Raw genomic sequence first — 22,660 nt, 5'->3', positions numbered from 1 at the left:
AAATATTTCAGTCATAAAATGGTAGCTTCAAAATGGTCCAGTCTACTGTATGGAAGGGCCTCAGGGCCTCTTCCTCAGGAGCTGGCATTCTGTTGTTCAGCCTTATTTGACAGCTGAGGAGGAAAGCCAACTCCTCAAAGTGGGGAGCAGGGAGCAGAAGGCAGATTTCCCGACTCCCAGCTGGGTGCTGCTCCCCCTATAGTCTAGAGCATCCATAGAGTGACTGCAGACACCCATACATAATATAGAAGCACCAGGACCCAAGTGTCTTGGTGCCAGAGTTGGGAGATGGCCCCGTGCCTATCTCTGTCTCAACCCCAGCTATGAAACCAGAAAAGGGTCTTTCTGAAAAAGTTTCTTTGAGCATTGGTTTCTTCATCTGTAAAAGGGGGGAACTATGTCATCTTCTCAGGGTTGGCCTGCAGACCTAACAAACCAATGTCAATGCCTAGTACACGTTCATAAAATACTGGGGTTGACATCCTCTTCATCAACTTCTGGCTGAAAGGTTTCCCTTCAGAGAACAAATTCTGACAGTCCAGGATCCTTGTATGCGTTAACCCAAAGAGCCAGGGGCAAAAAAACGGTCCTCTGAAAACTCTACTTCTCACAATTAGAAAAACAAGCAAAGAAAGGCAGCTAAATTAGAAAAATGAAGAAGAGGAGGGGGAAGGAAAGGAGAAGAAAGAGGCAGGGCAGAAGTTTGTTTTTTTTTTGGGGGGGGGGAGACCCAAAGGGATGGAGCTCCAGACAGAGGCCCTTTCTCTATGGGTTTGCTGTTTGTTAACATGTTGGCATCTGTCTGATTCAGGGCCAAGAGGCTAGGCAGCATCTTCCTCCTTATTTTGTGTGTTTCTTTGATGATTGTTAAATCTTTAATGTTTGAAAAACTGAAGTAAGGAAAAAAATGAAAATACATTAACCTACCATGCTTCTCGTCTTCTTCTAATTCGACTGCCAGTGCCTGGACAAAAATACAAACTATGTTAAGGTATGTGGCCTTTTTGTCATCTCACCCAGCTGAGAAACCCAAAGATACCAATGGCAACATTAAAACACTTGAAAAGGAAGTCCAAAATTAGAATAGCCATGAAAATTCACATCGACAGAAGGAAGCGTTACAAGTGTCACAAAGACAAAGATGGGTGCCAGAGAAAGCTCCCCAAGGTCTCAGCTTCACAAACCGTGTCCATTTCAGGCATCTCTGAGAGCTGGGGCGCAGCCTCTACCACGAACTGGCTGTCCTCCTCATCATCCGAATTCTGAGAATCGATAATCACATTGGAAACCATTTTTCCACTGCCAGTCCTAAAATAGAACAAGTCCAATTAATCAAGATTTAAAATTAGTCATTTTCTTTAAGGTACATGAAATATCAGGAGCCATGTCATTTGGGGGGAAAGTGATATTTGAATGACCATTCTAGAAAAATACTGTTTCAAGTCTAATCTCAAGAATTTTATTGACATGTAAGTGAACCACTCCCCTCACCACCATCTGCTTGGGCTTCCTCCCTTGTAAAATTAGGATCACAAAAGCAATTTAGCAGGCCTTTTGGTGAAGAGGAGCTTCTGAAATCTTCAAGCACTCTAGAAATGCTAAAAGATACAAATCTCTCTGTTTGTCAAGACTCAGAGCAAATTTCAGACATACCAGTTAAGACACCAGGACACAGATTCCACTTGTGAGACCAACTCAGAAATAGCATCTATCCTCAAGATTCAGAAACTCAATTTAATCTTGTTTTGATCATTATATTTATTTTCCCAGATAGCTTCATGTCTGTGGTTGGGGTGGGGCAGAGAGGCAGGTCTGAATTCAGGAAGGGCAGAGAGGCAGGCCTGAATTCAGGAAGACCAGAGTTCAAATTCTGCTTTAGACAAGGTTTTATCCTTCATTCTAGAAGACAGTGACATCAGGCAGGTTAATGCCATGACAAGCACGTGAATTGTTTCTGAGTGAGGTAGAAAGCCTCAAGTCTCAAATTTCTCCTCCAGAGTCATCTGGGTCCAGTGGTCAGATATGAATCAGATTACCTGGAGATAGTCCTGGACAAGAGGCAATCAGCATTAGTGATTTGCCCAAGGTCAAACAGCTAATAAGAGTCAAGTGCCCAAGACAGGATTTGAATTCAGGTCCTCCTTACTCCAGGCCGGTGCTCTACTGCTGTGCTACCTTTCTGCTCTCTGTTAGATACTTACTAGTATGGGACCCTGGGCAAGTCACTTAAGCTGTCTGCCTCCAGTGATAATAACATCAATTTTACAGGTTTGTTGTGAGAATCAAATGTACTGAGATTCATAAACCTAAGTGCTCTGTGCAAATTGTTATCTACTACTACTACCACTACTACTACTACTACTACTACTACTACTACTACTACTACTACTACTACTACTACTACTACTATTACTATTACTATTTTATTTTAGGTTTTTGCAAAGCAAATGGGCTTAAGTAGCTTGCCCAAGGCCACACACCTAAGTAATTATTAAGTGTCTGAGGCCGGATTTGAACTCAGGCACTCCTGACTCCAGGGCTGGTGCTCTATGCACTGCACCACCTAGCCACCCCCAACTACTACTACTACTACTACTACTATTGTTATTGCTACTACTACTACCACTACCACTACTACTACTACCACCACTACCACAACTATTACTACCACCACTACTACTACTACTATTACCACCACCACCACCACCACCACCACCACCACCACCACCACCACCACTACTACACTGCTGTTCAGTCATTTCAATTGTGTCCATCTCTTTGTGACCTCAAACAGAGTTATCTTGGTAGAGATCAGGATCTCTACCAAGTGCTTTGCTGTTTCCTTCCTCAACTCCTTTTACAAATGATTTTACTCATTTTACTACAAGTACAAGACTTCAACTACTTCTTCTACTACTCTGAAAATCTTGCAAAAGCTTCTGCCCCCAAAACACATAAATTTAAGATGACCTTAAGGGGCCCCAGCCCTTTCCAATTCAATCAATAGGATCTAACAATGGCAAAATGTAGTTATATCATATTTATATTAATAATTGTGAAGGAATCTGGCTTAAATAAGCCTTGAATCATTTTTTAATTTTTCCCACTGAATTATTTACTAAGAAGAATTTTTTGGAGATAAAATGGGAATGTAAGAGTTGATTTAAGTTTGAAAATGAAGTCAAGCCTATTTTGCCCCAATGAATTATTAACTAAGAAGACTCTTCTGAAGATAAAACAAGAATGTAAAAGTTTATTTAAGTTTGGAAATAAAGTCGAGCCTACTTTGCCTCAGCATTCTAATTAAATAACAAATGTGTATCTGAAGAAAGGTGCAGGAATTATGTCTGAGTGATATTTAATTAAAATGGCAAAGGAATGGGATAACACTAAACCTGACTGAATTCAATCTAAGAAGAATTAAGTCTCTGATTAATAGAACCCCTTGTCATCATATAATGTAACTTTTTATATTTCCACAGGTAAATAAGGGCTTCCCCCAATTGGAGAGACACTGGCATTATGTCTTCATACAGAAGACTAAGAAACACAATGGGAAATGTTGGACCATTTTAGAAGGCATTTATCATTGTCATCACCATTATCCCACAATTTGACATCACTAGATGCATTACTTAAGTCTCCTATTTACTCTGCCCTGGACCCAAATGGTGAGAAAACAGTTATTTCTAAGCCAGTGAAGTGAAATTAAGTCGACTGTGGCTTGCGGCATAAATAATTAATAACAAAAAAAAAACACATTATAAAGGAGAGGTAGCAAGTAAGGAGAATTCCCTTTGGGTGCTATGTTGTGAATACTAGGTTGAAACATTAGGTACTCAGGAGTCTGTGAAATAAAAAAGTTGGTATCATTTTTGTTCATTTTTCTGGAGAAAGGATTCTAAACGTGTTCAAATCCACTGTACTTGTCACCTTCCCAGGAACCTAATTTAAGAGGGCACTGCACAACTGACACCAGAAGACAGGCCCTGATGTTTAGTTGGATCATAGCCCATCATTCTCAGCACTCTTTTAGTAAATCAATTTCAAATTGATGAATTCCACACTCTGATCAGTCATCATCCTAAAGGAGATTTTTATGAACTATAGTCTTCAAAGTTGTTTTGAATTATCTAGAGAGTCATAAGAATTTTCCAAAAATGCATAAAGCAAAATGAATTATAATTTGCTTTAATTGCAAGAATAAGCCCACACCGTGAAATCCTAAGCAGTTACACTTCCCTCAGTACTTTCAGATTGATGAGTACTTTTCTCACAAACTGTTTTGGGCCCACAGTTCTCACCTCTCTGGAACCAAAACTTCGGCACTTTCTTGTCGCTTGATTCTAGGTGGGGCTGGCCGAGCACTGCCAGGGCGAGATATTCTTCTAAAAACAAATACATATAAAAAAACCCAAACAGACTGAAAACCAAAATCGCCTTCATCAGCACTGAAAACAGGCACAGTTTTCTGTGTGCCAACAAATAGCAAAGGTCACATTCTCCAGAATACCCACTTGGAAAGGCAGTCGGGTAACTGTGACCCAGTGGATGGGGCCTGGAATCGGGAAGAACTGAGTTCAGACAATTACTAGCTGGGGGTCTTTGGGCAAACGACTTCATCTCTGCCTGTCTCAGTTTCCTTCCTTGTAAAATGAGGAAGATGAGCAACTCCTCTCTTAAAGGGAGGAACACACTACACACACACACACACACACACACACAAACACACTGACAAAGATAGCTATCCTAATTAAGAAATTTGAAGTAAGGAGGCTTCCCAACAGACTCACTACAGCAAGTGAGCCTCAGGTACCTGAAAATTGGAGCATATCATCATAATCCAATAATTAGGTACTACCCCAAGTTCCATAATTCTGCCTAATAAGCTTAGACTCAGGCATCCTCTCAACAGAAAGGGATACCATGTGTTGGTAGAAACATGCTCTGATCCATATCAGGCAAGAAATTTCCACAAATGATGGAGAAATAAATGCCAGACCATCCTGAGTCCGGTCCTTGTTTCTGTGGCATAGAAATGGGCAGTTGGAAAGAGGAAAAGTAAAACCACTCACCTCTGAGGGATGCCAGCTGCAAGTTCACTGGGCATTTCGGTATTTTCTGGCATCACTGGCTTCTCCTGGGTAACCAGTCCACCTTCTCCTTCTAAATACAGAAAGGTCCAATGAGGAAAAAAGTGAAAGAACCCAACCTATTAAGACAGGCCACATTTAGAGTCATTGTCAATAGGTTCTCAAGGATGGTCAAGGATGGTCAGAGAGGGGACAATTGAGACAAGCTAATCCATGTTTTAGAACAACATTTTTTTTCCTACTTAAATTCATTTTTATTCAAAACCCCTGAGGTCCAACTGCCATTCTTATCACAAATTTCCAATTTTTGTTTCTAACCAACGTCACTTGCATTTTTCTAGCTGAGGAGTAGGGAAAGGGACTAAGCATTTTTCCAGTGCCTACTATGTGTGCCAGGTAATGTGATAAGCGCTTCCTAAGTGTCATCTTCCTGAAAGGAAAAGCAAGGAAAGCTCTAGTTATATGGAGTAGGTATAAAGGACAACAAGGTGACCCAGGGACAGGAACTGCCATAGAGCCTCATCACACACATAGGGCTGATTGCGTTTTGCATTGCCTTTTGGAAATATGGTGTTAAATGATGTCAAAAATTAATTTACATGACTATGGAGCCCCTCTAAGGGGAAACCGACCTATCACCACCAAGAATACCAGAGGATTGAGGAGTTCAACTCACCTGAAAGAACAGGAAAGGGAATGCTTCAACAACCTGAACCCGGTTTACAGTATTTACCTTCTGCTCATATGCAAGTAATTGTTACCTATGCTCCAGGTGCACGTTGATCTTGCTCCAAAGGAAGCACCAATTTGCTTATCAAGTTATTAGGGATAATAAGATGCTTCAAGAGCATCTTGGGGGGGGGAAGGAAATAGTATTGCCTTCAGAGAGTGACAGTAACAAACCTATTGCCCAAATTCTTAAGGCAAATAGGCTTGAAAGTTTTCAAGAAGGAAATTCTGTCTGAAAATCAAAGGAGAAATTACTAAAAATCAAAAGTAAGAAAACTTTTGAACTATTAAAACTAAGGATGGTTTTATGAAAAAAAACAAATTACCAATATTAAAAATGAAAAGGATTACCTCATTGCCAATGAGGAGGAAATTAAAGTAATAATTCAAAGCTAATTTGTCCAATGGAATGACAAGTCTGACAATTTAGATGAAATGGATGAATATTTACAAAAATATGAATTGCCTAGATTAACAGAAGAGGAAATAAAATACTTAAATAATCTCATTTCAGACAAAGAAACTAACAAACCATCAATGAACTCCCTAAAGAGGAAATCTCCAGGGCTAGATGAATTCTGAATTCTACTTCTCAGCAGCTTAGAAAGCTACCCTATTAGACAGACTATGGACAATGCTATCCTTATCCAAAGGAAGAAAAACAAAACAAATCAAAATTTAAAAAAGTCCTTCAGAATCTGAACATTACATTCACTTTTTAAAATAGTCTCTCTTATGTATTTCTCTCCCTCAATCCTAATACCGAAAATGACTAATCCGTAAACATGTTTAACACAAATGTGTCCATACAATATTAACCTGTTTGCCACTGAGGGAAAGGGGGTGGAAAGGGAGGGTGAAAGGACATTTTGTAATATTTTATACATATACATATACATATATATATATATAAATATATAAACACATATGGATAAATGTTGAAAAACATTGATAATGTGTATTTGGAAAAGTAAAATTGCAATTTAAAAAAAAGCAATTCCATCTGCCCCCCCTCAGAAAGTGAATTTTACCAAACATTTAAAGAACGCTTAAACCAGGAAAAGCCAAAATAGAAAAAGAAAATTATATACCAATTTATCTAATGAATATTGATTCAAAAATTTTAAATAAAATATTAGCAAAAAGATTATAGCAATTTATCACTATGATCAGGTAGGATTTATACAAGGAATGCAGGGTTGGTTCCATATTAGAAAAACTATCAGCATAATTGACCAAATCAGTAACAAAATTCAAAGAAATCATATGATTATTTCAATAGATGATGAAAAAGCTTTTGATAAAATAAAGCACCCATTCCTATAAAAACAATAGAGAGCATAGGAATAAGTGGAATTTTCTTTAAAATGATAAGCAGTTACTATCAAAAAGCATTAGCAAGCATTATATGTAATGTGGATAGGCCAGAAGCATTCTCAATAAGATCAGGGATGAAGCAAGGAATAAGAAAATAAAAAGAGATTAGAATAGGCAATGAGGAAACAAAACTCTCTTGGCAGGTGAGATGATGGAATATCTAAGAGAATCCTAGAAAATCAACTAGAAACAACTTGAAACAAGTAATAACTTCAGTACAAGTAGCAGGATATAAAATAAACCCACAGAAATCAGCAGTATTTCTATATATGAACAGCAAAGCCCAAAAATAAGAGAAAGAAAAATTCCATTTAAATGAACTGTAGACAACATAAAATATGTGGGAACATACCTCCCAAGACAAACTCAAGAACTATATGAAAACAATTACAAAACACTTTTCACACAAATAAAATCAGATCTAAATAACTGGACAAATGTCAATTGCTCATGGGTACACCAGGCTAATACAATAAAAATGCCAAGTCTACCTAAATAAAATTACTTATTCAGTGCCATACCAATCAAACTACCAAAAAATTAATTTGAGCTAGAAAAAAGTAACAAAATTGACATGGAGGAAAAGGTCAAAAATATCAAGGAAATCTATGGAAAAAATGCAAAGTCCACAGAACATCTACAATTAAATTATAAAGCAGTAGTCATCAAAATTGTTTGGTTACTGGCTAAGAAATAGAGATACAAAAAGAGGTACCTAATAAATAGGTACAAAAGCAGTAGTAAATGACTACAGTAATCTACTGTTTGATAAATCCAAACTCTCTAGTTTCTGGGATAAGAACTCAATTCTTTAACAAAAAAACTGCTGGAAAACTAGAAAACAGTATGGACAAAACTAGGCATAGCCCAGTATTTCATACTCTATACCAAGATAAGGTCAAAATGGGTACAGGATCTAGACATCAAAGATGATATCATAAGCCAGATTAGGAGAACAAGGAATAGTTTATCTTTCAGCTCTATGAAAAGGGGAGCAGTTTATGACCAAAGAAGAGATAGGGAATATTATAAAATGTGAAATGGATAACTTTGATTATGTTAAATTAAAAAGGTTTTGCACAAACAAAACCAATGCAATCAAGATGGAAAGGAAGGTAGTGAGCTGAGAAACAAATTTTACAACTAATATTTCTGGACTCATCTAAAATAGAGAACTGAGTTAAATTTATAAGCATATACTTCATTCCCCAATTGATAAATGGTTAAGGGTTATGAACAGGCAGAGAACATTGTACAGATTAACAGCAACACTGTATGATGATCAACCATGATGGACTGGTTCACCAGTGAAAAGAAGAAAATTGTAAAGGACTTGTGATGGAGGAGGTCATCCACATCCAGAGAGGGAACTGTGGAGTTTGAATATAGACCAAGGTTTACTATTTTCAATTTTTGAAATTTCTTTTATGATTTTTCCCTCATTTTTTAAAAATTCTGATTCTTCTTTCACAGCATGATTGATTTGGAAATATGGACATATATAACTTATATCAGACTTCTATCTGTCTGTCATGGGAGGGAAAGGAAAGAGGGGGAAAAATGTGGAACTGAAAACCTTACCCAAAAAAAAGATTGTTGAAAATTAAGTTTGCATGAAGTTGGAAAAATAAATAATTGATTTTTTCTTTAAAAAAAAAGAAGGAAATTCTGAAAATGACAGCAGAAACAATTCCACTGAGTTAACAAATGAAGGAGGGGGGAAGGAACCTGTCTAAAGAGATTAATGTGGATGAAGTAACTTTGATCTTTAAACAAACCAAGGATGACTACAAAACAGTGGGATGATCCTATATAATGTTAATAAAGAGAGGGCAATGAGATTGTAGATGAAGAAATGAGATTCAAATCCTACCTTTGACATTTTCTGACTGTGAGCTTGGATAAGGGTTCCTTAACCCTCAGTACCTCAAAGAAATTCTCCAAGATCCAGGTTGCAGAAGAGGCACTGATTTACCATGATGGAAGGATGTTCTTAGGAGTTCTCAGAATGGACCATAATAATAATAATACTTGCATATTATAATTATTAACAACTGTGCCCCAAGTCTTCAGAAAGCGCATTTCTGAAGTTACCAATGAAGGTTCAGGTCTGTTCTATAGTAGATGAATGATGATGGGGACAAATGATTTGACTAATTTTAGTTTTTTCTGCATAGGAGGATGATGTCTGGATGAGGAAGGAAAGAAGAAACCAAGATAAAACAGGGAGAAACTAAGAGTGTCTCACTGACTTCTCTTGAGGTCAAGTCACCAGAGCCCTGCAGAACCACATCCTAATGTGGTGAAGAACTGGTCAATGTGATTAACAAGCCATTTGAAGTTATCTCTGAAAATCTGTGCAGTGGCAAGGACTGTTCAAATTTAAAAAAAATAGGAAATAAGAATATGACAGTGTTTGAAGCTCTTGTAATTTTGATTTCTGGTGCAATTCCAGACAGACTTATTAATGGGACAGTTAGTGAATAACTAACTCTGATGAGCTAGCATGATTTCATCAAGACCAAGACATGCCATATACCACAAGGATGGTCTCATGCAGGTCAAATATTCAGAGAAATAATTTTTTCATATGGCAAAGAAATAGAAGCTGCCCAATGGATGGGAAATAGCGAAACCAATTAGGGCACAGGAATATGATGGATTAGTGAGCTATAATAGTAAGATAACCTTAAAGCAATGGGAAAAAAAACTTCTATGGATTGCTGTAAAACAAAGTAAAAACAAAAAGAAAAATCCCTCACTAAGCATTTACAATGTCACAAACAAATACAATGTAAAAGAAAAAGAAACAAAACCTTAATTATTAGAATGGCTGAGCTTAGCTTCAAAGAAGGGATGAGACAACATCCTTTCTTCTTCAGATGTGGGGGGCCTATGGGTTTGGAGCTTGCTATACTATGGCAGACTTATTTGATGTGTAGAGGTTCCCCCCCCCCTTCTCTTTCATTCTTTTCTACAAGGGGAAAGGAGAAAGGATGTACTGAAGGTGGGGAAGTAAAGGTGAAGTTAAAAACAAAAGATATCAATAAAATTTGTCAAATTTCAATTTATGAAAGAGCCATACTAATCCCGTCTTCTTTAAACCAGACATGAAAAAACTGCAAACATGCTTTCCCAAGATTTTTGCAGATAATTCAACTGTCATCCACCTGGACAATATGGATAAATGCTTGGCAGTGGTGTCAGTGGCAGAAGCAATCATATCCCAACACTGACAGGCAATTACAGAGAGCAATCATTTTATCCACTTGAGCAAAGACTTGCAATACAAGAGGAATAAGAGGACAGCCCAAGTTTACGGGATCTCAACTCTCCATTTACTCCTTTCCAACTGGCACCTACCACTTCTGGTGCTGCCCTTTGGGCTCTGAGGGGTCAAACCTGACAACCCTCCTCCCACTTTCAGGTAGCCAACCCATACGTTTCCTCCCAGACTTCATTTCTTCAGTGGTTGGTATGAATGGTATTTGCCAGTCTCCTAGCAGGCACTGATGAGTTTGCTGTAGCCCCCAATATAATGAAAGTTCCTCAGGGGTGGGCATTTTCATTTTTGTGGTATGTACAGATTCAGTACATTAATACATGGCTAAGAAATTTTGCTGAATTAATCAAGGTGTGTGCCCAAATCAGACTATTTCCCCCACAATGTTTTCAGTTTGACTGCTACAGCTCTCTATTTGAGGTCACATCTCCAATCCATCCTTCACTTAGCTCCCAGAAGGACCCCCGGCACAGAGAAGGCACTTACAAATGCTTACAGACCAGTGGATTGATTCTGGCACATTTTGAGAATGACATTGCAAAGCTGAAGAGCATCCAGAGGACAGTAACCAGCTGGGCCAGTGGAGGACAGCAAGGAAGATTGATCCTAGACAAGACTTAGGGCTGGGAAACAGATTAGAGGGCAGAACCCTTGTCTTTTGGACAATAGTGTTGGTGGAGAATTTGACTCACTTTTTTCTAGTAAATAACTTTTGGAAAATGCTCAAGGCAATTCCTGTTCAATTCTGGGTGGCACTACACAGCCTCTGGAGATCTTTCTAATTATTCTAGAATTGAGTTACTTCCAGTGGATGATTCTGAAGCAATGCTCATCACCTCACTATTCCTATTAAAGCCGTACTTGGGCAGCATGCATACAGAGGATGGTAAAATGTGTTTGCTTCTACATCACTTAATATGGATGAGAAAAGTCTTACCTGCATCACTAGTGGAGTCACCTAAAAAGAAAATATATTCACTTTTATTATTTCAATGCTTTTGTGACCCTGAATGTCCATAGGAAGTATCTGAGAACAGCCCACTTTCAGAAACCCTCCTAATTCTTGTTATGGTTGGACTGGCCATTAAAAGAATCATCTTCACCTTTTTGACTCATCTTTATTATTTTCAAACTGTTATCTAAAGATAATCACTTCCAAGACTACAAATTCAAATGTTGCTATTTTTAAAACTTTGGCCATTATGAGTTTTAAAATTCAACCATACATATCCATGTGCACATGTGTGTGTACATGTGTCTGTCTGGCTGTCTGTCTACCTACTACTTACCTATATCCCATTTCTATCCTATTTTATTATTTCAATGTTCAAAGGAAAAATATCTATTTTTGCTTCCTCCTTAGACAAGGCCAAGAAATCACAATTAATATCAAAGACGTTCGGGGGTTAATTGCTCCAGTTCTGGAAGCCAAAGAATCAAGTTGTGTAAACATTTTAAAACTAAGTGATAAAACAAAATTCTTTTTAAACTTCACCTATCTGAGCTGGCATAACAGGAGAGGATGAAGTTCAGAAAAAGAGACTTTTTGTAAACTTGTTATCGCCTTCATATACAAGATGCTTATTCTACAAGTGACACTTTCTTAGTTATTCACAACTGTTATTCACAACATTCCAAATTATTTAAAGTCATTCCCAGCTTCTGTCAATAGGCTTTTTAACCTTAAAAACTGCTGCAGGCTTCCCCCCACTCCTTCCCTGCCCCATGGCTAAGTAAACACCCAGGGACCAAAAAAGCTTCTATGAATCTAGTAACACTTTAAATGAATTAGGATCTCGTTTGTTCCAAGAGCTTCTACATACATGTCAGGGGGTCAGACTGAGACAAGCAAGTGCTGATTGCTGCCATATACAGAAGGGCCAGGCAAAGTTCCCAAGGCCTGGCCAGGAGGAGTCCCCCTTTCCAAGTTTCCTTTCAGAAGCTTGACATATGCCCAGCAGCCCTCAGTTCACAAATGAGAAATGTCCACAAAACCAAAGGCAATGTGTATCCTGGTGAGGAGGGTTTCTTTTTGGGGAGTTCTTCTCCCTAGGTAGGAGCCCAGCTGGAACTTGCTTCCACAGATGAACAGGAAGGAGGCAGGAACACTTTGTACCCTAAGTGGCCAGGGGTCCCATAGGTGCCATGACTCAAGGAGTTTCCAACAATGACAAACCTACTTGCCTTGGACTGAGTGACACATATAATCTGCACCCCCCCCCCCAATACATTGGTAATGGAATCCAATGCTCTCATGTAAGTGGTAAAACAGATGGCAGATGCAAATGGGGGGAAACCTTCCCTGAGTAACCTTTACATTAACTAAAGTTCTAGTGAACAGTTCCAGCGTTAACAATCACCCCAGTGGTATCTGAAACTGTATCCCATGGACATTTTTCTTCTTTCCAGTGGATGAAAATTTGTGGGGCTGTTCATTTTCATTCATAGCTATTATCTAAAGAGAGAGGATGTAGCTCCATTATGAAGGAATAATGCATCATCTGAAAATAAAATTTTTGAGAATTTACAATTTTGAACAGTCAAAATCCTGATAACCTCCTGTGAGGCTGGGGCTCTCTTACATCAGCTCAGCTCAGACCCTAGCTCTCACATACTCAAGCAGAGTTCTAGTTACAATAGAGAAGAAAACTCTTCTGGTTAATAATCTGTGAGGAGCTGAAAGATGAGCCCCATCTAGTCGAGTAGCTCTTGTCTTGAAGTAGGCAACAAAGGCCACAATGGGAAAAAAAAGTACTGCCAAAGAGGAGCCATGCACCATTGTGTGTGGAGATCTAAAGAGATGGCACTGCCAGGCAAGAGCTGGCCTTGAGGTGAGGATGCTCTCAGATCAGAAATGCCTTTGAACAAAGGAGTCACTCCCCATTCTGTGGAGGAGCTTCCTCATCCTCACACCCCAGAGCACTAAGTTTGGCATCAGGAGAGGACCTCTTCAGAAGAGGCCCCTCCCATGGCAAGAGGCTCCTGGAGACCAAGTTAGGACGCTCGCCTCTAGTCATTCATGAAAAGAGGTGGTCTGGTGGAATGCTTACCTTTGGACTTGGTGGGCGGCTCGGGCTCAGAGTTTTCATGCCACACACTAGCTGGGCTGCCTTCTGAAACACTAGCTGAATTATTATTAGCTTCCTTTCTTCCTGACATAAAATAGTTTAGAACAGGCAATTAAGGCTGTAATCTGCGATTCAATCAATGCAAATGCTCTGGTCTTGGCTAGTCCTTTATCAAAGTGGCAGGGAAAGATGGCTTAGAAATGTGCACAGGGTTGGATGTGATGGAGAGCTCCTTGATGACCAATGGAGGGGCCCATCACCACCTTAGCCTCTGCTAACCAGTCAAAAGCGGCTCCCTCCAGCCCCAACTCCATTTGTTCCCTCTCTCCTCCCCAAGAAGCCTTGCGGGAAGGGCAGAGAGTAAATAGGCAGCTCTGTGGATAGGGTAGGTAAGGAGAAGAACTGGTACAGCTTAGTACTAGGCAGATTGAATGGGCTCATGGCAGCAAACAGCTCACTGTTTCATAAATAACTTGTAGAGACTCCAAAGTAAAGACAGAGACATAGGTTCCTAATAATTTTTTCCTCCTGAAAGCAGTTTTTATGTAATGTTTAAAATATTTCAAAGAAATAATTTGCAACAAGAAAACTGAGTTATATGTGAAATGTTGCAAATATCAGAAAGGCAAGTTTTAAAGTTAATGACAAACAGTATTTACCTAAAAGAAACTGGTGACAGCAAAGAGCTATTTTTCAAATTAAAACAACACTATCAACATAATTATCAAGTCAGTTAAGAAAGCAATTATTAGGGAACAGTTTTAAGGCATAGGGCAGGAATTAATTAGACCATACACTTTTATTTTCTCACTTCTTTTTTCATTGGAAGATGAAATACTTTTTTTTCCCCTAACTGGAAAACTCACTGTCAGGAAAAACAAACCCTTGATGTACTTGCCTTTTATTCTAGTCTATATTCAAGGTCTATCAGAGATCTTGGTCTTCTCCTGTTCCAACAGAACCCAGTGCCAGGACTATACCCCAAAAGTATTTATCATATAAAAAGGAAAAGGTCTTATATGTACCAAAATATTTAAAGAGCACTTTTTGTGGTGGCAAAAACCAAACCAAAACTGGAAACTGCCTATCACCTGGAGAAAGGTGGGACAAATTGTAGCACAAGAATATCATGAAGTATACTGTGCTCGGTGAAATGAGGAAAAGAATGGTTTCAGATGTGGAAAGATCTGGATTAATATATTATCTTAGTGAAGTGAGCAGAAACAGAAGGACAATCAATACAGTCCTACAAATATTATTAAAAAGAACAATTCTGAAAAGTCTACAAAGCTCTCCTTGAATCATCATTATCTTCATCATCACTATTTACTTAGTGAAGATTAACCGTGATTCCAGAGGACAGTTAAAAGAGAATGTTGCCCATGGTCATCAAAGATGAGAAATGCATTTTGGAATGTGACTGATGTGGAGCATGCTCATGTGATGCAGGGTTTCTTTTTATGGTTTGGAGATTGGAAGGAAAAAATTCAATTGAAAAATCTAACAATTTGAAAATGTTAAAAGAATTCAAAAGAACATCCTTAGATCTGTATCCCAAAGAAATCAAAGTAAAGAGAAAAGGATGGAGTTGTATAAAAATATTTATCACTCTTTTTTTTGTGATGGCAAAGAATTGGAAACCGAAATTGGAAAATTCCTCAACTGTTGAGGATTGGCTAAAAAACTGGGATATGTGATTGTGATGGAATGTTCAGTCATTTCAGTCATGTCTAACTATTCCTGACCCCAATTTAGGATTTTCTTGGCAGAGATACTAGACTGGTTTGTCATTTCCTTCCCTAGTTCAATTTACAGATGAAGAAACTGAGGCAGATAGGTGAAGTGACTTGCCCAGAGTCAAATAGTAAGTGACTGAGGCCAAATTTAAATTAAAGGGAGATTAGTCTTCTTAACTTCAGGTTTAGCACTCTATCCATTGCTAGTGTGCTATAAGAAATGATGAAAAGTATGGTATCAGAAAAATATGGGAAGACCTATATGAATTGATGCAAAGAAAAAAGAACAGGAGAACAATGTACACAATAATGGTAATATCATAACAATGTTCAATTGTGAAAGACTTAGACATTTTGATCAAGATAAGGATCTAAGTTATCCATTTCCAAAAGGAGAACTGATGAAGTCTGAGTCCTGGTTGAAAAATACTTTTTAAACTTTATTCTAATGTGTGTGTGTGTGTGTGTGTGTGTGTGTGTGTGTGTGTGTGTGTATGCACATTTTCTTTTGCAACATGACTAATAAGGAAATATTTTGCACAACTTCAAATATATAATAGAGATATTGTTTATTTTCTCAGAGTTGAGAATTTTAAAATTCTTTGATAAAGAATATTAAAATTTTTTTCATATATAATTGAGAAATATTTAGTGAAATTTATAAAAATATTTTTAAAAATGCAAAAGCAACTTCAGCCTGCCTCACCCAGGCACAGCTCACTTCTTGGGTTGGAGGTCAGCTCAGATATGTCCTAAGTGAGGCTCAGTTCCCTGTAAGTATGAATCATGAACTTGTTTCTGTTTTAAACACAAGTATTCTGTCTCCAGCCCTTTAATGTGGCCAGTCTCTGAATGCTGATTATACAAGACAATGTTTGACAATTTGTCTCGATGTTCCCAGGAATGGGAAACCTGAACCTTCTAACAAAGATGAGGTTATCATCACAAGAAAAATTCTCGTCAAAGGACAGAAATCACCCCAAAAGCCAAAGGAGGGTTTTTTTGTACAATGCCACATTTGTTTGTGGGTAGTTGTTTAACTCACAAGAATTACAAGTATCAGAACCAGTTATGCCACTAAAATAAAAGAACTTTTGAAAGAATAACTTTGAAAGAATACATGCTCTACCAACCATGGTGCAGGAGGCAGCCGGCAGGCAAACAGAGATCCTTTTAAGTAAGGATCTGAAAATCAGTAGGAAAGGGTTGAGAAATTTTTCTCAGAAGCATCAAAAACACTAGACTTTATTTTAAACTGCAAAGCAAAGGTGTGTATGGGGGAATTTCTCATTTATTTTAGGTACTAACAACCTAGGGAGTCATAAAGGCTCCTCCAAGCCTTTGAAGAGCTGTTGGGTGGAAAAGGGAATAACCTGGTTCTTTTTGGCTCCAGAGAAAAACTCTGGGAATGATGGGTAAAATGTATAATACAATTGTCTTAAATTCAATATCATGACAAGCTTATCCAAAGGTTATGGGGCTGTTGGGAGGGATCCTAAGCTCCAAATCATGGGGAATCTCAAAGAAAAAGAAGCAGGTTCACTGATGTGGAGCAGGGAAGGGAGAGGGGAGACAAGGCTTCTGTTTCCAGAGTCACAGATCTTGTCATCAATAAAGAATGAAGCACGGGGATTGACTTCTAAAGCCCACCAGTTGTCTATCTCCCTTGGCATTGCTCACTCACCTGTATACACTGAGTCCCAGGTCCTGCCCTACCTGGGGTCACTGAAGTCACTTTTCCCGAGCATACCTGTGAACATCACCCATTTTTAACTCTTTCCTGTTTAATGTCCCACTAGAGACAAGGTATGGGGGCTCTCTGGTTGTGCCCATGACCCACCTGCTCTTCCAAAGATGGTCAGATACCAAATGGACAAGCTGGCAAGGCTCACACTTGCAAGGCAGCAGGTACTTAAGAAGGAAGGCCCTTAAAGATTCACTATGATTTTTTAATTCCTGAAGCAATGGCCTCCAGACAGAGAGTGCATGACTGTGACCAGGGAAATTCTAAAAGGGCTAAAGTCTGTGCTGAGTGGTGAAATCTCCTTACCTATCTTGGGCGATGGTGTTTGCTGCTCCAGCTCTTTAATCAGCCCAGTCATTGTTGGGTCTGAAATAGTCTTAGATGAGACAATAATCTCCTCCCTTCTTCCTGACATAAAATATTTCACATACATAAAATATTTAAAATGTGGCTTAAGTTTTTCAAATGACTGACTTACTCATCTAATATCTAAATAAAGACAAAAAAAACCGGCAATTTGGTGAGTGATGCTGACTAAAAAGTGATGCTGGGCAGAAGAGGAATCTTATGCTGGTAGGATGGACAATCCCCCAGGAAGGCATTGCCGAACCCTACTGTGACCATGAGCAGACAGACATACAACACCCACCAGGTGCCCCTGCTTAGGGCCCTCTGCCAGGCCAAGCTATGGCTTTGTGCTGCACCATCACCCATGCAGCTGGCCCCTCACTAGAGCACTGTAGACTCCTTGGCTTTCACTAAATAAAAGAGAAAGTGTGTGGGGGGAGGGAAGGAGGGTTTCAAGGGGAAAGACTAATTTCAGTGGTTCTGCATTCCTTTCTTCCTGAGTTGTTTTCTCAGAGAAGACCTGTGATCTCTTCAGGAGTGAGTTCCTTGGGGGATTCCTTCCTTTAGCAATGCAGGGTGGGGACCAGGGTCACTCATCAGCTGCAGTCAGAGGCAGGTGTTAAACCTCATCTTTCTACCATGGACCAATTCTCCAGCCATGACCCTGGGCTGCTCTCATACCAGTCAAGGCACACATCCAATATACAGACACACAACTGTAATACCAGTGCTCCTAGAGGTAGCCCACTCCCCACACTGCCAAGACAATGTCCCCAAAATGCTTCAGACTCCATAGGACTTCTCCCACATCCTGTCCTGCAGTCTCAGGTGCACTGCACATCTGTAGAGAAGCCACTGGAGTGTGTGAGGAGCGGGACTCATCCCTGAGGGCTGCCCTGGCCAGATTAATTCAAGACAAGGCAATGATACTGGGGCCTTTCCAAGGCTGTTCAGGTCATCTATGGCCCCAGAAGGAAACAGTTGTCATGTGTCCCAGGACCCTTGTGCCCCAGCCCCCCAGCATCCTTCCTCCTGGTTCTCTCACCTTTGCCACCCCTCTCAGAGTCCCCCAATAAATCCCTTCCTCCCCAATGAACTTGGTGTGCATTTAGTCCATCGAAGATTCATCTTTGTGAATTTGTTTCTTGGCTCCCTTAAGATAAAAGCTCCTCAAGGGCAAAGACCAAGGTTTCTCATTTTTCTTTACAGGCCCAGTGGCTAGCCCAGGTCAGCTGTAGTACATAGTAATGTTGAAGGAGAAATATCAGTCTGATTTTTTTTAACATTAAGAAAATGTTATTTGTGACTGTCTGAGGTTTTCTGAGGACCCCTGGGTAGCATGGGCCCTAATCAGATATAGATTCCCTCCTGGTGTTCAATGTAACTTCATTGTTAAATGTAAATTCATCAAAGTAAGAACAACCTCAGCTCATCCTCTACCCCTCCTCCAACTTCCTGTCTCTCAGTTTTCCAAAAAGGGTACCTGACCCCCACTTTTACCTGTTCTTCCCTGACTCTTCCCCCTCACAGGAAGTGGACAAAAACTAGAAAAGTTTGGCCTAAATTCCCTGAGGCTGGACCCACTCACTGGAGCCTGAGCCCAGCCATCTCTTAGGGCTGTTTTCCTTTCTCTATTTTCCTCATTCTTCCCCAGACCTTAGTTTTTCAACCTGTCCTCAAGCCACTTATTGTCTCTCCAGAAAAAAAATTAATCTGTGTTTTTCCCTTCCAAAGTCCCCTGAGCATTGTGTTTGTGTCACCAACATCCTCATCATCAGTAAGGGCCTAAGAAATGCTTGCTATTTGACTGATTCCAAGCTTTTCTTCTGTCCTTGCAATTCCATTCCCTCCCTCTCTCGGAAATTCCCAGAGACCCAGCAAAGTCTGGCAAGGATGAAGAGCTAGAGCTGGTTCTCCCGCTACACTGCAGTCAAGGAGAAATATGTACCCAGTAAATCACCATTCAGAGAATCAGGAGTTTATCGACTGAAGTCCTGGTGGCCAGATATTGGACAAATCCCTTCACTCCTCATTTCAGCTCACAGATCCCATTTCTAAAGTGAAGGCAGGAAGGGCTCCACATCCAAAACATGACCACATGATTGGCACATCTGAGGCACTGACAAAATGGGTATTTTCATCTAAACACAAAACATCCTTCTGTACAAGTTACAAGTGATATACAATTCCAATACTAAAGTTAATTTAAAGCTTATTCTTATTGGGAGTCGTAGAATTCTAAATCATTCCTGAGCTTGTCCTGTGGGAAGAGCAAAGAGAAGGGAAGCCCCATCCCTGCTCAGGTTAGTGGAAAATTGATTTTAGAAGGACTCTACCTGACATAGGCATCTCTAATATAATAAGACCAAACACACCTACCATGTACCAGGACCTAGGCAGAACTAGACCAAAACAAGCACCCCTGTCCACACTAGGAGGATGGGGAGAGAATAACAAGGACATAGAAAAGTAAATACAAAATGCACAAGTACATCCCCAAGAACTTCCTAGAAAGAGGTCACTTGCAAGTGGGGGATTCAGGCCCATGGGACAGCCTGGGAAAAGACCCCAGAGGGACGTCATCTACAGGCAGCACAGAGGAGGCTGGTTTGGTGCAGGAAGGAAAAGAATGTACAAGAATGAGGTAGTGAGCTCTGAGGGAATGGCTGGCAGCCTCTAAAACATGGCATATGGAGAGAGACACATGAGAAACCTGTAGTGAGTCTGAATTCTCAACTATTTTGAAAACCTCAAAATTGGTCTGTTATCCTTCACATTAAAGAGAAGAACCTTAGGCAAAGGACAATAAAAAGAGAAGTTTTCCGGGAAGCAAAGGAGAGGCCCTGAGCTTGGAGACACAAACTTGGAGATCACCTTCTCTGAGAAGCAGGAGGGAAGCCAAACCTTTGGTCATCAATGAAATAGCCCAACACGAGTTAGAACACAAGACCCTAAACTCCGTGAAGCCCGTTCTGACTTGCAAATGTCCAATGAAAATTTCCCATAATACATTCAGAGAATGTTTCTAGTTTGGGATATATCATAATTAGACCTCTACTTAGCCAGATCACATCAGTGTTATTCTTTGATGATCAATCCTGGAGTGGAATCAAGTGTGTCCTGAAGCCTCTTTAAAGACTGCTCAAAAAACCACCATGAATGTCCATTTGGAGGACATTTACTTCCAAATCCACGTGCCCAGTAAAACAGGTGCTCAAGTAAACATGCAAACATATGCATCTATGTTTGGTAAGAGATATGTATCTTGAATGAAGACTTCCTTCATAGGTTGCCATTCATTCCTTGACTCACCCACATCACACCACACTGGAATAGATTCCTACCAAGAAAACATCCTCTGGAGATCTCTCCAACAACATTCTTGTTGCTCAAGGATAGAAAGCTCCTTTCTCATTATAACCATACCCTATGATAATCCTCAGAAAAGAATGGAACCCCCCACCAAATGCTGCACACTGCAGACATTTTTAAAGACTAGAGCTTCCAAAGTACCTTCTGCTGAATTTTTGGATCGCCATCTTGATCCTTTTGCTGTCAATGACTTAGATACTCGATTGGCAAGTTCAATCTTAAAGAAAAGAGAAAGGGAGATATTAGAAAACAATAAAAAGAAACACTCATTTTGCAACTGATTTTAAAAACAATGATGGCTGGCCACATTTGTCTTTGGGAACATATAAGCAGCAAGGGACATAACAGTCCCACTGGCCTGTCTATTCTTCTATTGGAAGTAGGTTAAATTGGATGTTTTACATAAATAAGTTATATAAACGTCTCTATGCAATTTAATGCCATAGAAGACAGTGAAACCATAAAACCTCTAGCTAGGAGATGAATTAGGTTATTTAGATTAAGAGTATATAGCCTTGGTATTTTATATTATGTAATTTTGTGATTCAAATCTTTTCATACAAGAGTACAGCTGACTTTACATTTGGTAAAAGGAGAAAAAGATGTAATCAACAGTCCAAGCAAATAACTTTTCACTTAAAAAAAAAATTTTAATCACATGCAAAGATAGATTTCAATATTCATCCATTTACAAGCTTTTGAATTCCACATCTCTTCCCTCTTGCTCCCCATGGCAGCTAACAATCTGGTAGAAGTTGTACTTGGACAGTCGTGTCTAAAATATTTTCAGTCTTGATGTAAAAGAGGAATTTGAATGGGGGGGGTGGAACTTGAGAAAGAAAGAAAAGACATAATAGTTTTAAAAAGTGAACAGAGGATGCTTGGTCTGCATTCATACTTAACAGTTCCTTCTCTGAATGTGGATAGCATTTCCCATACCAGGTGCTTCAGGGTTGTGTCTGACCACTGAACTTCTGAGAGGAGCGGAGTCCATCAGTAATAGATATCTCAAAATGTTGCTGTTACTATGTATAATATTCTTTCGGTTCTGCTCACTTCACTCAGCATCAGTTCAGGTGACTCTTTCCAAACCTGTCTGAAGTCCTACCCTTCATGATTTCTTACAGAACAATAGTATTCCATCCCATTCATATACCACAACTTCTTCCATCATACCCCAATTGACAGGCAGCCCGTCAATTTCTAATTCTTTGCCACTACAGAATGAGTTGCTATAAATATTTTTGTACATATGAGTTTTTTACTCTTTCTTTCTTCTGATCTCTTGGGGATACATACCTTATAGTTGTAATGCTGTGATCAAATGGTAGGCACAGTTTGATTGCTCTTTAGGCAGAGTTCCATATTGCTCTCCAGAATGATTGGATCATTTCACAACTCCACCAACAGTGTATTAGCATTCCAGTTTTCTACATTCTCCAACTCTGGTCATTTACCTTTTTTGCCATCTTAGCCAATCTGATAGATATGAAGTGGTACCTCAGAGTTGTTTTAATTTGCATTTCTCTAATTGATAATTATTTGAAAACATCTGAAAACTGCATTTATATCCTTTGACTATCAATTGGAGAGTGACTTGAATTCTTATATATTTGACTCAGTTCTCTATGTATTTAAGAAATGAATCCTTTATCACAAACACTAGCTGAGAAAATTGTTTCCCAGCTGTCTGCATTCCTTCTAATTTTGGCTGCATTGATTTTGTGCAAAACCTTTTAATTTAATGTAGTCAAAATCAACCATTTTTCATTTTATAATGTTCTCTATCTTGTTTAGTCATAAACTTCTGCCCTCTCCATAGATCCTAACTGGCCTATAATATCATCCTTTATATCGAAATTCTGTACCTATTTCACGCTTTATCTTGGTATATACGTTATGAGATGTAG

The 22,660-nt window shown here is 39.3% G+C and overlaps 1 protein-coding gene across 6 annotated transcripts in view; it reads right to left on the bottom strand.

Annotated features, from left to right (window-relative positions):
* Window positions 1-22,660, bottom strand: part of TRAF3IP1 (TRAF3 interacting protein 1) — a 75,350-nt gene that overhangs the window by 28,134 nt on the left and 24,556 nt on the right. For 2 of the 6 annotated variants that reach the window (XM_074189829.1, XM_074189828.1), the window contains 8 exons: window positions 20,892-20,967; window positions 17,337-17,438; window positions 13,533-13,634; window positions 11,420-11,440; window positions 5,076-5,166; window positions 4,305-4,388; window positions 1,185-1,308; window positions 928-964 (listed from right to left, as the gene is read on the bottom strand). In XM_074189829.1, coding sequence (XP_074045930.1) covers window positions 928-964; window positions 1,185-1,308; window positions 4,305-4,388; window positions 5,076-5,166; window positions 11,420-11,440; window positions 13,533-13,634; window positions 17,337-17,438; window positions 20,892-20,967 — 637 coding nt within the window. The remainder of the gene's footprint in view (window positions 1-927; window positions 965-1,184; window positions 1,309-4,304; window positions 4,389-5,075; window positions 5,167-11,419; window positions 11,441-13,532; window positions 13,635-17,336; window positions 17,439-20,891; window positions 20,968-22,660) is intronic. The other 4 variants (XM_074189830.1, XM_074189831.1, XM_074189833.1 and 1 more) reach the window with 4 other exon arrangements.

Source organism: Macrotis lagotis, chromosome 5 (assembly GCF_037893015.1).
Source record: "Macrotis lagotis isolate mMagLag1 chromosome 5, bilby.v1.9.chrom.fasta, whole genome shotgun sequence".
NCBI lineage: Eukaryota > Metazoa > Chordata > Mammalia > Peramelemorphia > Peramelidae > Macrotis > Macrotis lagotis.
The sequence above is the reverse complement of the archived record's forward strand: the minus strand, read 5'-3'. Positions and strand labels throughout refer to the sequence as shown.